Source organism: Anoplolepis gracilipes, chromosome 9, assembly GCF_047496725.1.
Source record: "Anoplolepis gracilipes chromosome 9, ASM4749672v1, whole genome shotgun sequence".
Taxonomy (NCBI): Eukaryota; Metazoa; Arthropoda; class Insecta; order Hymenoptera; family Formicidae; genus Anoplolepis; species Anoplolepis gracilipes.
In genome coordinates, this window is record NC_132978.1 from 112,945 (window position 1) to 128,263 (window position 15,319).

Genomic DNA, 15,319 nt, shown 5'->3' on the forward strand with positions numbered 1-15,319 from the left:
TAATGACATACATTTGCACTATTCTTTTGAACATCTCTTATTTCTCTTCTTTATAATTAATTCTTTGTAATTAAATATTTGTGTATGGTATGTAAAGATATAAAATTTAAAATATTTTCTTGTTGCAACTCAGAACATTACTTCTGATCCTTAACTGCTATTTGATTTTCATTCTTCAATTCAAAATGTACAAGAGAGTTTCCAATCGCTCTATAAATATACTCACAAATGTGTCAAGAATATAAGTGTAAAGAATATATATAGGGACACACGATGAAGTCCTCTGTGGATTTTACGGTGTCAATGATACGTTCTCGAACTAATTTATGGAATCTCGTCGATACAGGGGTTTCTCCGTGAAGCGTCAACGAGTCGGCCTAAAGTTGGCTACTCGCGTTTACGTCGGAAAGCTGCTAGCATAATACGGAAAGTCGTATGCATCATCGTAGACGACAGTAGTCTATTTTGTCGGTGAAATCGTTTGACGATATAAAAGAATCTCCCTCTCGTACCGATTTCCTCTCCTCCCCCCCCCCCCCCTCCTCCGCTTGTCGCTGTCGTATTGAGACGCCATGGACGACATGACGAGGGTCAGTCTATAGCACAACTGACCGTCTAGGTAGAGACGGAAGAAACCGCAAGAGAGCAGAAGAAGAAGGTACGAGAGAGCAGCGTATATATGAATGCGACCGGCTCGACGATCGTCATAATGGCCTCATTGTTGCGGACATGTTTTCAAAATGAGGACCCTTATACCTTAGCAGGGTGCGTTTTTCTCGTAGCCGCTATCGCGAACTACACGACACTGTCCTGCGCGAGGAGAAGCGGCGCACAATAAGAACTCGAGTATTTGTTGTACCGTTGTTTGCAGCCAATCTGCCGCGTGCTTTGACCTGCAGCGACTCCTCTTCTATTCCCCTCTTCACTTTTTTTCCTCTCTCTTTCCATTGCCGATACAACCTTTTTTCTCGAAAACGTGCTCCCGACAGTTATTAGCGTTATTAATGACCGGCCATTGACAACTCGATTCATCCTCGATCACCGATTTGTATCGAAGGGGAAAGATCGACTCCGGAGACAGATGTGGGATCTTGTTCCAGGTCAAAGGATCTCATCGACGATTTTGTACTGTGACACGGTTAGCCTATATACGTATATGGCTACATTCTTACGATACTAATGAGATTTCAACTTGGCGATTGATCTATTTGCAAAGTGTTAAATGGTCGTCGATACCGAAGAAACTGAGCGTGTAATTTACTTTCAGATGATGATAATAATAATCAATAAAATGACAATTCTAATTACATTTAAATTTCAAGATGAACAAACTGTTTTTATTTTTATTTTTTTTTTTTTTTTTTTTTCTTTCATAAAAAGTAATAGAAAATAGAAACAGACATATTGCAAATTGTAAATTAAAAGCGTTTTGTTATTAAATTATTTGAAATTAAAAGTATTAATAAATTTAAATTATTTTTATCAGAAAAAAATTTAATGTATAATTGTGAATGCTTTTTTAACTCTTTCCTCTTCAATAATAAAAAATATTAAAAAAATATTTTAACATAATATTTCCAATTTAATTTAATTTTAACATAATATTTTTAATTTATTTAATATAATATTTTAATATTTTCTAAATTTATAAATATTGAGAAATGCTGCTAGTTAATTAAATGTAATTAAAACATCAAATGTACATATCATCCATCTTAATTTTATAACATTTGAATCCTCTGATTCCTCAAAGCTCATTGTCAAGAATTATAAAAAAAATATCAGACAAATGTAACTCTCATTCGTCTTGGAATTATTTTTGTCAAAACAAACATACACATATTATTTCATATAATTTGAGAGGTAGAGTGTACTAGTTATAATATAATTTTTTAATTAAAAGTAAATGTTTGATTTATAAAAAAAACTTCAAATATTTCACCTTTAATTACACAACTCGATTAAATGCGTCATTACACGAGCAACTACTCGACGGTCCCGCGGCGATCGTCTATTACGCGCGCGAGTCAACGCGCTGCTCTGCGCCGGAAAGGTGAGCGCTTCCTGGAGGGAGTTTCTCTTTCCGGATCGAATTATCCAATTACCTGGAGGCCAACTATATGCTAGAAGGTCGGGGAAACAGATCGGGGATCGGTGCGGCGCGGCGGCGGCGGCCACGAAACGGCTGGCGCGGTCCAAAGCGGACTGGACAAAGAGCCCTGTAAACGCGTTATTCCGCGCCAACGAGTCTGTCAGAGAGCCGCTGCTTCTCTCTAGCAACATGGTGCGCTAGGAAGCCAGGTTCGTCCGCGGGCAATTCCGGTACTATCGTCCCCTTACGCGCGTGTCCGGCAGGTAGATCATCATCTCTCTGAATTATATTCTGCATCTCACAATATCAACTGCGATAAACATGGTACTTTAATCTTTTTGGAGTGAAAGCTTGTTTGTCAATTTGATTTTTTGGATAGCATGTTAAAGTGAAATATGATAAATGTTTCTATTACTTAATATATAAGTCTTCTCACAGTATATGCGGCTCCAATATATTATAACGAGAGTGATATATGTGTATATTTTTATAAATCAATATTTTTGATTAGAAAAGATTATATATATGACGTAGGAATAAATATATATTATACTTCTTTTCATAATTTCATCAATCTTTTTATAAAAAAGTTTTATTGATTGATTTTATCTGATTCAACCTTTACTCCGTACTATTGTTTTTGACATCTAACCATACAGATGGGTCAGCGTATTGTTGATTATTTTATTAATATGTAAAAAGTGTTTTAAAAAATCTGAAATAATTTATATATCTTCTTTAAGAGTTCTAAATGAAGACTAAAATCATAAATATAAAAAATAATTTATTTAAATATATATTATTTTATGTTTATTCGTTTTCGAGAAATTGACGTCGTTGGAAAAATCACGAACCGATCAGTACGGAATAAGTGTCCATTTCGAGTTTTTTTTTCAACAAAATTTCTATTTTTAAGACCACAGCGTTGATGTTTTTCTATATATATATATGATTAAACGCGTATCAGCGAAGCGAATTTCTGCATCGAAATTTATTTCCCACTCAAATTCCATGGTCTCTGCATTTACCGCTACTAATTCCTGTTTATACAGCATTATCCTCTAGACAGTCTAGACGTCGGAAAATTTGAAGAAACTCAGAAACACCGGTCGCCAATATTTCCGTTAAATAAGCAAAATTGCGGCAACAATATCGAGGAACATGTGTTCCGGTCATGTAATCCGCGCGATTTGTGAACGAGGAAAGAGAAAAAAAAAAGGGAGTAAGCTTAATCGCGATCGAGGGAGATTCTCGCTCCATCGTCTACGGAAGCCCCCCCGTTTTTTCGGCGGTTATTACCGAAAAATGCGGGAAGGGTCCGGCGAAGGAGCCTTGTGTAGACGTAGGCCGGGGGTCGACGTGCATGTGCCACCAGGAAATAAGGCGCCGCGAGGGCCCCTTTAACACACACGCACACAGAGGCGTACTACAGTACAATCGTACAAAGTGCACAATGAGACATCGACTGGTTGGTTGGCATTGTGGTCGCGCACCGCTCGTTCCCATGGGAGTGCGATGCCCATGGGGATTGTGACATAATTAGATCTACGTATCGGAATGATCAGCTGTGGGAATAATGCGGCAGCGTCGTCGATCTACATCTAACACGGGGATCTACGTCCGAGAGATGCAAATGAAACACCGAATACTCTGTCAAATCACGAATCATATGCATCGATCCATAGTAAATAAATTTTCACAAATATTTGATATTCATGGAAACAAGTTATGGAAAAATATTCTTTATATAAAAATTTTTAATGCTGGGAATAAGGTTAAAGGCTAGTTTAAAAATCTATCTCTCTTTATCATTAGCACTTTCGTAATAGACTAAAATAGTAAGTTTACTGAATGTTAAATGAAATGGAAAAAATACTTTACATTTTCATAGTCGATTTTGTCATCCCCATAAAGAAACTTTTATCATTAATATCCGCAAAGATGGCGTATAAATTTACATGATAGATATCGCGCGCCCTGCGTGAGAAAATATTCTCGAGATAGCAATAATTCTTCCACATATTTTCCATAACAATCTAGACGTAATACGCGAAAAATGTCGCTACAGGAGAAAAATGAAGAGTGCACTTTCGAGAGAATCGCAGGTGAGGTTTATTTGGCCTTGTTATGAAAATGAGAATGTGGGTCGAACCATGTTCGGAGATTGGTCCGGTAGTCAGGGCAGGTGTGCGGGTGGAATCGTTATTATTGTGCACGAAGCAGGACGGTTCTTCAGAGTTTGAAGTGGCATACCTCTCGAGTCCTTTTCGGAGAAAAGAGAGAGAGAGAGAGAAAGAGAGAGAGAGAGAGAAAGAGAGAGAGAGAGAGAGAGAGAGAGAGATTTTTCGGTGGCACGTAAAAGTACGTTTGAAGACGTCGAGAGATGGATGATGGAGAAAAACGGCCAAGAAAGGGCCAAGAAGAGAAGAAGACGAAGGGTAAATAAACTCGTCGCTGATGCGCTAACAGCGTATGCAGAAATGAACCTTTGGAGAAATCAAATGAAAGTGCTGCTAGCGCGCCAAACGACGTCATTATCGCGCGACGGATAAACGCGCCATGTTTCGCTAACGATTTTTCCTCATTTTATGCATTTGTCCGTCGTTTGTTTTCCTATTTTCGACGCAGGGTGCACCGCAGAGGAAGGAAATTACGTTTCCTGACTCTCCCACATGGACTGACATAAAATTTTGCCGCAGAGAAATAAACAATCCTGAAAGGAAGTGCGTGTCGAGTTAAGAATGCTTTAATCCTGTCGAGTTTTCTTTTCGATATACGAGAAATGCTTTTCTTGTACAATATATTGCATTTCATATACATATGTGTTGGAAAACGATTACGATATACAGGGCAAACAATCTTATAATAATTATATATATATATATATATATATACAGAAAAAATGTTGAATCGACAACATCATTACAGTTAATATTTATTTTATTAATTCAATAACATTAATAATAATAATAATAAAACTATTAAGCAATACGCTATGTATTAATCAAATCAATACATAGCGTATTGATTAATAACTTTATTGAATTAATATAATAAATAACTATGATGTTGCTTCAACGTATTTTGTATAATATATATATATATATATATATATATATATATATATATATATATATATATTAAACTAAATTACTATAATAGATTGTTTGCGTTAATTGTTGCACAACACCAGCACATTAATGTAAATCAGGTATCCGTTTTTCCGAGAGGCTTACAAAGTTCCATTGAAAGATCACGACATCGTACACGGAATACGTACAATAGCGAACCGATGTAATCTCCGGAAACATTTAGGGGAAAATTAGGTCGACAGTTGCTCGTATACCCATAATACATCCATGGTATATGGACTATCGCTCTCTCTTTCTCTCTGTCTCCCCGTTGTCAAAATATTTATTTAGCGAAGTATACGCGTCTTTATTCGATGCACGATTAAAAAAAGATCTTTTACTATACAACTATGTTTCTATTACAAACATATACATATACAAACTTCTTGTTTATTGGAATAACCATGATTAGTTCACTTTTAAATTACAACTTGTGAATCTTAACATTAAAATTTTTTTACATGGTGATTAAATAACAAATCACATTAATATTGCCCTAGAAATTTTATTTACTTTTTTTCTGCCCAATTCTTCTAGATTATTAAATTTAAGATTTTATAATTACTTCTTTTTAAGTTTTTTTTCATAACATGTCACGTAGGTATAATGCGTGCGATATAAACACACCCGTAATTTTTGCACGAGTCGCGATAGTGAATTTATTTACGCTATAACATTCAAGCAGAGAACGTGAAGGAATTTTCAACGCTAACTTAACCGCGTTTACCCTCTCAAACGCTTTCGAGACTCGTCTCGTCGATTAACGTCATGCCCGCGTAAGCTCGTCGGCGGACAAAAGCGACGTCCGCCGCCGATGTCGGCGACGATGTCGTCGTCGGCGTCGTCTCTCGCGGTGGCTTTTCACACCGTCTCCATTTTCTCGCCGTCACCCTCTCAACATCAGCGCGAAAGAGGGCGCGGTTTATATGACAGTTTTTTTTGTTTCCCGTCGGGGGACTATATAGTTAGGATGGAATAATGCATACGCGAACGAGCGCGAAAGAACGATGAGTAATGCGAATGGATCTCTAACGGCTTAAGATATCTCTGAGATATCCTGTCGGAGGCATCAAAGAATACTTTTCTTGATACCATCACATACTTTATTTATCTACTTTACTTTTTCTCATTTCTGTTACATAGCTAAAGTGCAAAATTATTTCAAAAGATTAATTCATCAATAAATTAATTTTTCATGAAAATATAGATATTTAAAAAACCCAAGTGTATTCATATCTATAAAGTATTTTTTTTTAATATTATATATATATATATGTGTGTATATATATATATACACATTATTATAAAACTGTTGTTTGAAAAATTTTATTGTATATTTCATTGTATATCGTGATCAGAGTCAAGCATGTTAATTTTTCTCTTATTTTGAGCTACGTATCTGTTACTTGAAGAAAGATTGTCCCAAATGTTTTGTAACAAGTTCAGCAGCATAAAATGTTCAAAACAAATAGTTTCATAAAAGTCTTGTGAAAACTTGGCGACAGAATTGGCATCTAAAGTGCGGTCAAGTTACCGCCATTTGGAAAGAATATCCAATAACATTTCGTAGTCTCTCGGTCTCTGTTCTCTCTCTCTCTCTCTCTCTCTCTCTCTCTCTCTCTCTCTCTCTCTCTCTCTCTCTCTCTCTCGCTCTCTCTATCTCTCTTTGCAGTGTTAAATCAGTGAGACGATCGGAAGATTATTCGCGATGGCCGCGGAAAATCCATGAAATTCCCATAGCAATAGCTTCACGTCGTGACAATGGCTAGGGTCGTCGGGCCGCTCGTTCTTTTCTTTCGCTGCGTTAATGAGCTCCCGGCTTTAATGCCACCTAGGTGGCACTTTCTTCTATTGGAGAATAGATAAATATAAGCGCGAGATTAAGAGCAAAAACTTCTCCACATTTGTGAAAACGCGAAAAGAAAAGAGATTTAAAATGTGCGTTTAACGATTAAAAAAATTTCAGAATATGCAACAGAGGCGGAGAGGAAGGGAGAGGCGAGATCTTACGAGATCTGAAAGAATAAGTTGAGTAATCATTCTTGAGAAGATCGATATGTTTTTCTCGACTGTACAAAACGATACTACTATTTTTAACCGTTGTGCTTCAATTCCGCGAATGCGAATGCAATGTAACTGCAAGATCATCTTAGCTGCCGGAAGTAACTGTCGGGCACCTTTTCGAAGAACAGTTTCTCCGTGAAAACTAAGATAGTCGGACAGGAACTGTGAGTCTTGCATTGTGAGTCAGGCGTATTCGACTGTGAAATTCCCTCTTCAAACAGAAACGGGTGGCCAGCACATTTGGAGCTCGGAGTCCATCCTGGTGAAGGGATGGTAAGCGGGGATGGCTCCGAAGAATTCGTAGTCACAACGCGATGGCGCAAGCGAAGGACCCCCGGAAAATCCACCATGTATCCAGTCCACGTACGAAATGCTTCGATAGATAGTCGTAAAAGCCGCCAGCGGCGGCGGTGGTTACTACAGAAGAAGGAAGAAACGGTAGAAGAGAAGGGCGTCTCCTCTCGTCCGCCTGAAATAACGCGTATCTTCAGCGTTTTCCAGCGGTACCGCACAAGTGGAAACGACGACAACGACGACGATGATGATGGCGATGGAGGGGAGTATTCGATACTTCAGGAAATACTGGAGGAGAGAGACCGCAAAAGCATGAAAACGTTTGCGAGCAACTGCGAGATAGCTTCCGCAAAGGATGTGCGGAGAATGCGCAAAATTATTGCGAGAACGTTTCGTTACTTTGCAATTTTTTTCTCTTATACGAAATTATAAGATAAGACTATAAATGGTTATTTATTCACTTTGTATGCGCAATGAATAAAAATTATGACATTTTCGATTATTTGAATACTAAATTTTGCTAATCTCATAATCATAGAATCTTAAACTCTCTCTCTCTCTCTCTCTCTCTCTCTCTCTCTCTCTCTCTCTCTCTCTCTCTCTCTCTCTCTCTCTCTCTCTTCAATAGAAGCAATTCTGAAAAAGCTCCAGTGTTAATTATTAGTTTTATATAAAAATAAAATTATTGTTTTCTTTTCTTCAGAACTACTTAGTGAACAAAAAAGCATCGTCGTGTGATCTATTTGAATTAATTGAATAAAAACCGTGCAAGCTGTCGTTGACGAAGCTTGAAAGCAGCGGGATCAAAAGCGAAGGAGTTTTCTGTTTTGGACGAGCACGGAAACCGTTTTAAAGAGGGTAGCTCTCTTCTCTCTCTCTCTCTCTTTTTTGCTCTCTCCGTCTTCCTAACGTTTTCATATTTTTGCTCTTCCTCTTTCGCCGCAGCAACATACGAAAGACGAGTACGTATATCGAGACCAAGGGAGAAAGGCCGGAGGGTGAAGAACCGCTGGGGGTTGCCATCTATTCGGAATTCAGAAACGATCAATGCTTCAGGAGAACCCGCCGCCACCTCTTCCATCTCCTCCTCCACCACGTTCTCTTCCTTCACTTTCTCGCCCTCTTTTTTTTTTTTTTTTTTTTTTTTTTTTTGTCTTTTTCTATCTTGACTCACTTTTTGCACTTATCGACAAAGAATGAAAAGGAAGAGAAGAGCTTGGGCGCTATCCTTTCTTATTCTTATTTCGCTACTCGCGTGCGCTACCCTTCATTTCGCCGTGTCGTCCCTTATGTGTAAGAGCAACTTCTGCACGACGGGGGGTTGATTCGTCGTCGGTGAAATGTCGTGCTGACAGTCGATTCCACGCGGTAAAGCGGAGGTCGAACGATTTGCCAAACTTCCGGATTTCTTCAGAAGGCGTACCGCCCCTGTTACCTGCCGCGCGAAAAGTCGCCGAACGGTTTATCCGATGGAAATTCGATACTCTGATATATACGGAAAAAGAAATTCCATTATATAAATATTTATGTAGAAAATTATAAAAAGTTAAACGAAAAAACATATGTGTATTAACAGACAAATCGATAAAAAAATATTTAACGCATGTATAATCTTATTATAATATTTGGAAAATAATTTCTTTAATTTGTCGATTGTCTTCATGTAATTTAAATAAATATTGTCTATGATTGAAATTGTTTTCTTTTGAGAAAATTATTTGATTAACGAATTGAACTATGTGTATTTTTACATACAATACATTGTATATTTTAAAAGGAGCGAGCATTATCCGTGATAAATAAAAAGAAAAACAACTACGAGCGTTATTTCGGAAATGTGGTCGCTAAGTTACTCGCGCGATTACTCGCGACAACTACGAGGTGCGCCTCCTCGTTTTACGCGACGGAGCAGGACAAATGTGCGGAAACGCGACGATTTGCCAAACTTTGGAAACTCTCGTCAGTAAATTACGGTTAAGAGACCATCGTTAGTTCGAAAGCTGCAGAATGTCGTTTGAAGCGTTAACCCTTCCAACAATCGTGAAAACTTTGTTAAATACTATCTCGTAGATATTTCACACCGGAAATGTCGTCGATCGGTTTTGTAATTCTGCGAAAGTTGTCCGCAAATATGCGGTTAAAAAATTTCGAAAGACTTGTTTCTTATCCATTTTTATTAACAGAAAATTCTCAAGTTCACTCAAGTCGACTAAACTTGAATTACATGATGCATATAAATGAAATCATGTGATGTATCATTTGCGTGAAAGAGAGTAAATTTTACATTTGTAAACCAAGTAATACTTGTTATATACAATAATTCAAATGCGATCGACTTCATAATAAAATAAAAACTGTGATATTATATTTAAATATTATTCAAGTCCGCTTTTAACCATTATTTTATTTTCAGAAAATACATATTCGAAAATTATTTTTATTACATTCACTGATGTAATAATTTCCAGCAAAGTAAAAATAATTCTTCCGCTTAACGTTAACGTTAATGCCCGGAGAAAAATCAAATTAGCGTAATAAAAACGCTTTCTGCCCACGCAATTCTAATTACTAACACTTCACAGCTCTGATTTTTGCTTGCTTTGATGACTTTACGAGATAAATAAACTAATCAACATTTGCTTTATACGCTGCAAAAATAACACAAATATATTATATAATTGTCAAACACTATTCTATCGTTGGAAATATAAAAAACTCTATATATAACTATTATAATATAAAAAACTCCGAATTTTACGGGAAAAACAATTTTGTATATTTATACGCTAATCGCTATAATTACACGAAATAAGGAAGTAAGACAAATGACAAGTTTTCCACTCACCTTTCTCACCTAACCGAAATCCCGAAAAATAATGGAAAAGGAAAGCACCTAATTTGTTACTCGAGTTACTTCGACTTGGCATAAAACAGGCATGAAGAATGAGACAAGACAGTTTCCACGAGCAATAATTCGTGGCTCTTTCGGGCGCAGGAGAATAAGGAAGGACGGATTTGTCATCGCCTGTGCGAGGCGAGGTCGGAAATACGATTTGTACGTGCGATCGATCAAAACAAGCCTTCGTCTCTTGGCACTGCCACGACGCGACGGCGGTCGCTCCATTCGGGGTGATTCGATGAGCTAACGCCAACTTAACGCTACACACCCCACTGAGCCGCACTCGGTCAGATAACTCGTGGATTTTCGAGCACCCTGCAGATTCCGCCGATCGCTTCCTCACTTGTGGATTCCGCCGCGGCGTTTAATCCGTCTTACCGCTCGCGCTGGAAATCTTTGCGGAAATTCTTTACACCAAAGAATTGTGTTTGTAAATGTCTTGACTTGTTACACACTTCCTTGAAAGGAAGGGGATTATTTTCCAAGATTTCTGCAGTTACATTTATATTATTTGCAAGCATATTACAATTATCCTTCTTTCGATAACGAGTTCATAACAAAACGCTTTTCTCACAAAAGAAAAGTTTTAATTATTATCTTGAAAAAGAACTTGCATATAAAAATATTTTATCTATCTTAAATTATTGAAACTTTAAGCAATAACAAGTTAAAGCAATCTGGAAACTAAAATAAATATGGCTTGTTTTCTCGCTGTTTGACGAGAGAGATTTAAAATATGTTAGAAGTTTAATTAATTAAAAAAACAATCAATGATATTTGACAATTCTAATTTCTTTTTAAGACTGTTTTTATAATAAAAATTCATTTATCAAAAGAATCGTCAATATACCAATATATTCTATCAAAGCTATTTCAATATATTCAAAGATTTATATATCATCACACACAGATCAATGTCCAGAGAGAGAGAGAGAGAGAGAGAGAGAGAGAGAGAGAGAGAGAGAGAGAGAGAGAGAGAGAGAGAGAGAGAGAGAGAGAGAGAGAGAGACAAATATAACAAAATATAGAACTAAAAAGATAAAATATGCAAATTATCTGCTGAAGATACCCCGTTGGACAGCTTCTCTTTATTCTGGCATTTTAGTTAAATTATACGATGGCTACCACCGAGAGGATGTCAAAGGACAGAAATTATGATCGGCGGAGGTACGGAAGATCCCGCGGAAGGAACGATCGGAGGATTCGGAGGACGTGGCGAGGAGCGCTGGAAGGCGTAAGAGAATGGAAATCAATACGTGAAGTGAGGAGCCAGTTTCAGGCAGAAGTTGCCAGCTTTAGAAAGCCTTGAGACGTCGTCTGCCCATCCTCTTCGGACCCTTGTGTTAAGAGAGCTCGAACAGGCGAGAGCGAAGGAAGCGCCAGTGACAGAGTTAAAGGGAGAGAGAGAGAAAAGAGAGTGGGCGTATGGAGAGAAAGAGAGAGAGAGAGAGAGAGAGAGAGAGAGAGAGAGAGAGAGAGAGAGAGAAAGAGAAAGAGATAGAGAGAAGGAGGGAGAGTTCCATTCAGGACTAATGGGGTTAAACGCCTTAGCCATCAACCGAACGCCTCCCTCTTGATTCTCGGACGTTTCGATTCGTCCGGAGCTAGAATTCGAATTATCCGTAATATCTCCGAACATAGTTTACGTTCATCGAGGCTGCGTCCCGCGAATTAAGTAGGGAAAATGCGGGCAAAACCGCGCTATAAACGGTACCTATTGAGCAACTATTATTATTAATCATTGTCATTAATCATTAAATTGTACTTTAACACGCTTTGAATAATTTCAAATTTTTTTCACTTAGGACCGCGAATTCTTTACGAACGATTTAAGAAAAATAATTGAATTAATTCTTAATAACTTTTTAAATTTATAAATGCATTAGACAGATAGCAAGCATTATTAAGGAAGCGTAAGAAAATTATCAATTTTGAATTAAATAGAAAAATATGCGAGCACATCGGCAACGTTAATGCAAAGTCTAATAAAAAGAAATTCGTCGCACGTGTGATCGTTATGCGCCATCGACATTTCGTAATCATCGGCCAGAAACCGTTAAGTTTTATGCTTCTACTAGACAAAGTTCTACTTGCTGTGAAGATTTTACCATAATCGTTCTTCTGATGGGCCGTTGTAATGGAATATCGGGATTGAAAAATGACGTATGGTCGGAGATCATAAATAGGAATATTCGATACACTTAAGCCTTACTATCTGTATAATTTTCTTATCACGCAACTTTTTGGAGACACTAATTTGCTCGGACATTTTTATCTCGCTCTAAGCCAATTTGATTCTCTCATAAGATTTAATCATCGTTTTTCATCAATTTTATTTATTATAAGCAATAGTTTTTTATTAATCTATGTATTGTAAATTGGAAAGTTTTAAAAGTTTTATTAAGAACTAAAGGTTTAACTAACTGAAATTATTTACCCGTATGTATGTATTGTATATATAAATATATGTATATGTACAAAGCTATATCAAGATAATTTTATCAAATTTTTGTACAAAGAGATTAATTTACTAACGTGAAAATTAAAATATTTTGTCGTCAGTTCAATTATTCATATTTAACTTTTCTGCAGTTATGCTTTTTTATAACACTCATTATTATCTTTGTTCATATATACTCATATTATAAAATGATTTCTGGCACGCGGATCGATCGGTGTTGAAATAAATTTAGATTTTTATATTCATTAGTTAATTAAAAATTATATAATTATATTTAAAAGGTAGATTTACCTTTGTGTGCCATGTCGTCAGCAGTGACGGAGGCTATGAGGCCGGTGGCGCCCGGCCATGGAGCGACCGCAGCGCCCAGCTGCTGCGAAGGCAGAATCTTCGGGCCTTTGAACACTTCCGTTCACTGAAATCCATAATTAAAATCATGAGATGTCAAATAAAAACTATGTAATAAAAAATTTCGATATCATAAAAACACAATAGTAGCATTTTCCCGCGTTCAAAAGATTAAATTTTATTAATCATTTGATGCGTGATAAATATTGACACTAAAGGAAAAGTTTTGCGCTGCAATAGTGAAGTATACATATAAATTATGACGTTGATAGAGAAATGTTTTCTTAGAAAGAATTAATAAAGTGATTAATAAAAAAAAAAGCGCGGTTTGTTTCAAAGATACTTGATAGTTTCGACGACTTGCCCGAACTGCCTCGTTACAAACGTCGTACAAACGTCACCTTAATTGTGTGCCGTATACTCGAAAACTGTGCGTATTCATAGCACCTGTGTAAATCTGCGTCATTTGCATATCGCGGGCGTATGTGCGTCGCGTCGTTGCGATCGCCTTGAACGGACAAATAAGCGCGACTGATCTCTCTTCGCGCTGTGTTATCTCTAAACGGTTCCTATCCTACCGCAACGTGTATCTATAGCCGATATATATAGTTTAACTTTATACAAAACTTACAAAACAATATTATACAAAACAACTTTAACGTATTATACAAAGTGTATACAAAAAAACATATGCAACAGAAAATAAATATATAAGACATAAAATAAATATATAGAATTCGAGATAAGACCAAATGTCCTTTTAATCAAAGATAAACGCATTTACAAGAAAAACTATTGAAAATAATCATCTAAATGTATACATTATTAAACAAAAAATATTATTTAAAATTTTATTTTCCACCAAGATAATAAGAGAAAGAGCGAGAGAGAGAGCGAGAGAGAGAGAGAGAGAGAGAGAGAGAGAGAGAGAGAGAGAGAGACTATAAATATAGAGGAAATATATATTTGAAAATATGACTAAAAATTAATAAATTATTAAATGCAAGAATTAAAATAATAATTTCAATTATAATAAGCTAAGAAAACTTATAATTATCTTTCAATGGCAAAAAATGTCAATGAATTAAGTTTTGTTAAACAATTAATTTTCAATAAAATTTATCTTAACAAAAATTTAAATCACAGCAAAGTTAGAATTAAATTAAATTTAATTTGTTGATAAATTTTATAACATATAGAAATAGCACGTGTATATGTAAGGATTATAGAAAAGTATTATTATTATTATAATTAAGCTATTTTAAATATTATTGAAATAAGCTATTTAATTGTGTAAAAAACTTTTAAAGATTTTTAATTGTGTTAATAATCTGTATCATCGTATGCGAGTTAATTTTCATGTATCCAAATACAACATAAGTTATTCCTGAGAGAATTGTATGTAATCGTTTTGAGCGTCGCAACATTGACAACATGAAGTGTCTTAATTATGAGGATCATGCTCGTTGAAGATGTGAACTACTCGTAAACGTAACACCCTCCGTGTACCTTTCACCACCACAGACAAAAAAAAGAGAGGGTGAAGCGAAAGCTCGCGGTGCTAGAGGGAATGAAAATGGAGTTAAGCGCGATAATTAGTGTCGGAAAGAGTTAGTCAGCTAAAAGCGTATAAGGTATATCGTTTCATAAGGTTAACATACGTAGAACAAAAAACAACACAGCAAGAAAACCAATTTGCGAAAAAAGTTTAAATCTGGAAAGTAAAAATTAAATTTTGCCGGAAAAATTAATTTAAAAAATTATAAGAATTGAAAGGACAACATTCGGAATCTTCATACAAATATTTCTTAACTAATTCAAAATAAATCTTTCTTTATTATTATTCTTTTTTAATGTAAGTATTGAATAACAATATTATATATATTATAAATAAACAGAAATCAAATAACATAATAAAGAAAAGATTATCAAATATGAAATTATAACAAAAAAAAAAAAAAATATCGGATGCTAACCCTTATGACATATTGTATGTTGGATAACACAATTGAATTTGTGCAATATCTTAT

At 35.9% G+C, this 15,319-nt stretch overlaps 1 protein-coding gene across 3 annotated transcripts in view; it reads right to left on the reverse strand.

Annotated features, from left to right (window-relative positions):
• LOC140669737 (paired box protein Pax-6) overlaps positions 1 to 15,319 on the reverse strand; it is an 87,702-nt gene that overhangs the window by 66,974 nt on the left and 5,409 nt on the right. For all 3 annotated transcript variants that reach the window (XR_012047396.1, XM_072899803.1, XM_072899802.1), the window contains exon 2: positions 13,233 to 13,356. Coding sequence is in view for 2 of the 3 variants with exons in the window: in XM_072899803.1 (XP_072755904.1) it covers positions 13,233 to 13,245 (13 nt within the window). In the remaining variant the exon portion in view is untranslated. The remainder of the gene's footprint in view (positions 1 to 13,232; positions 13,357 to 15,319) is intronic.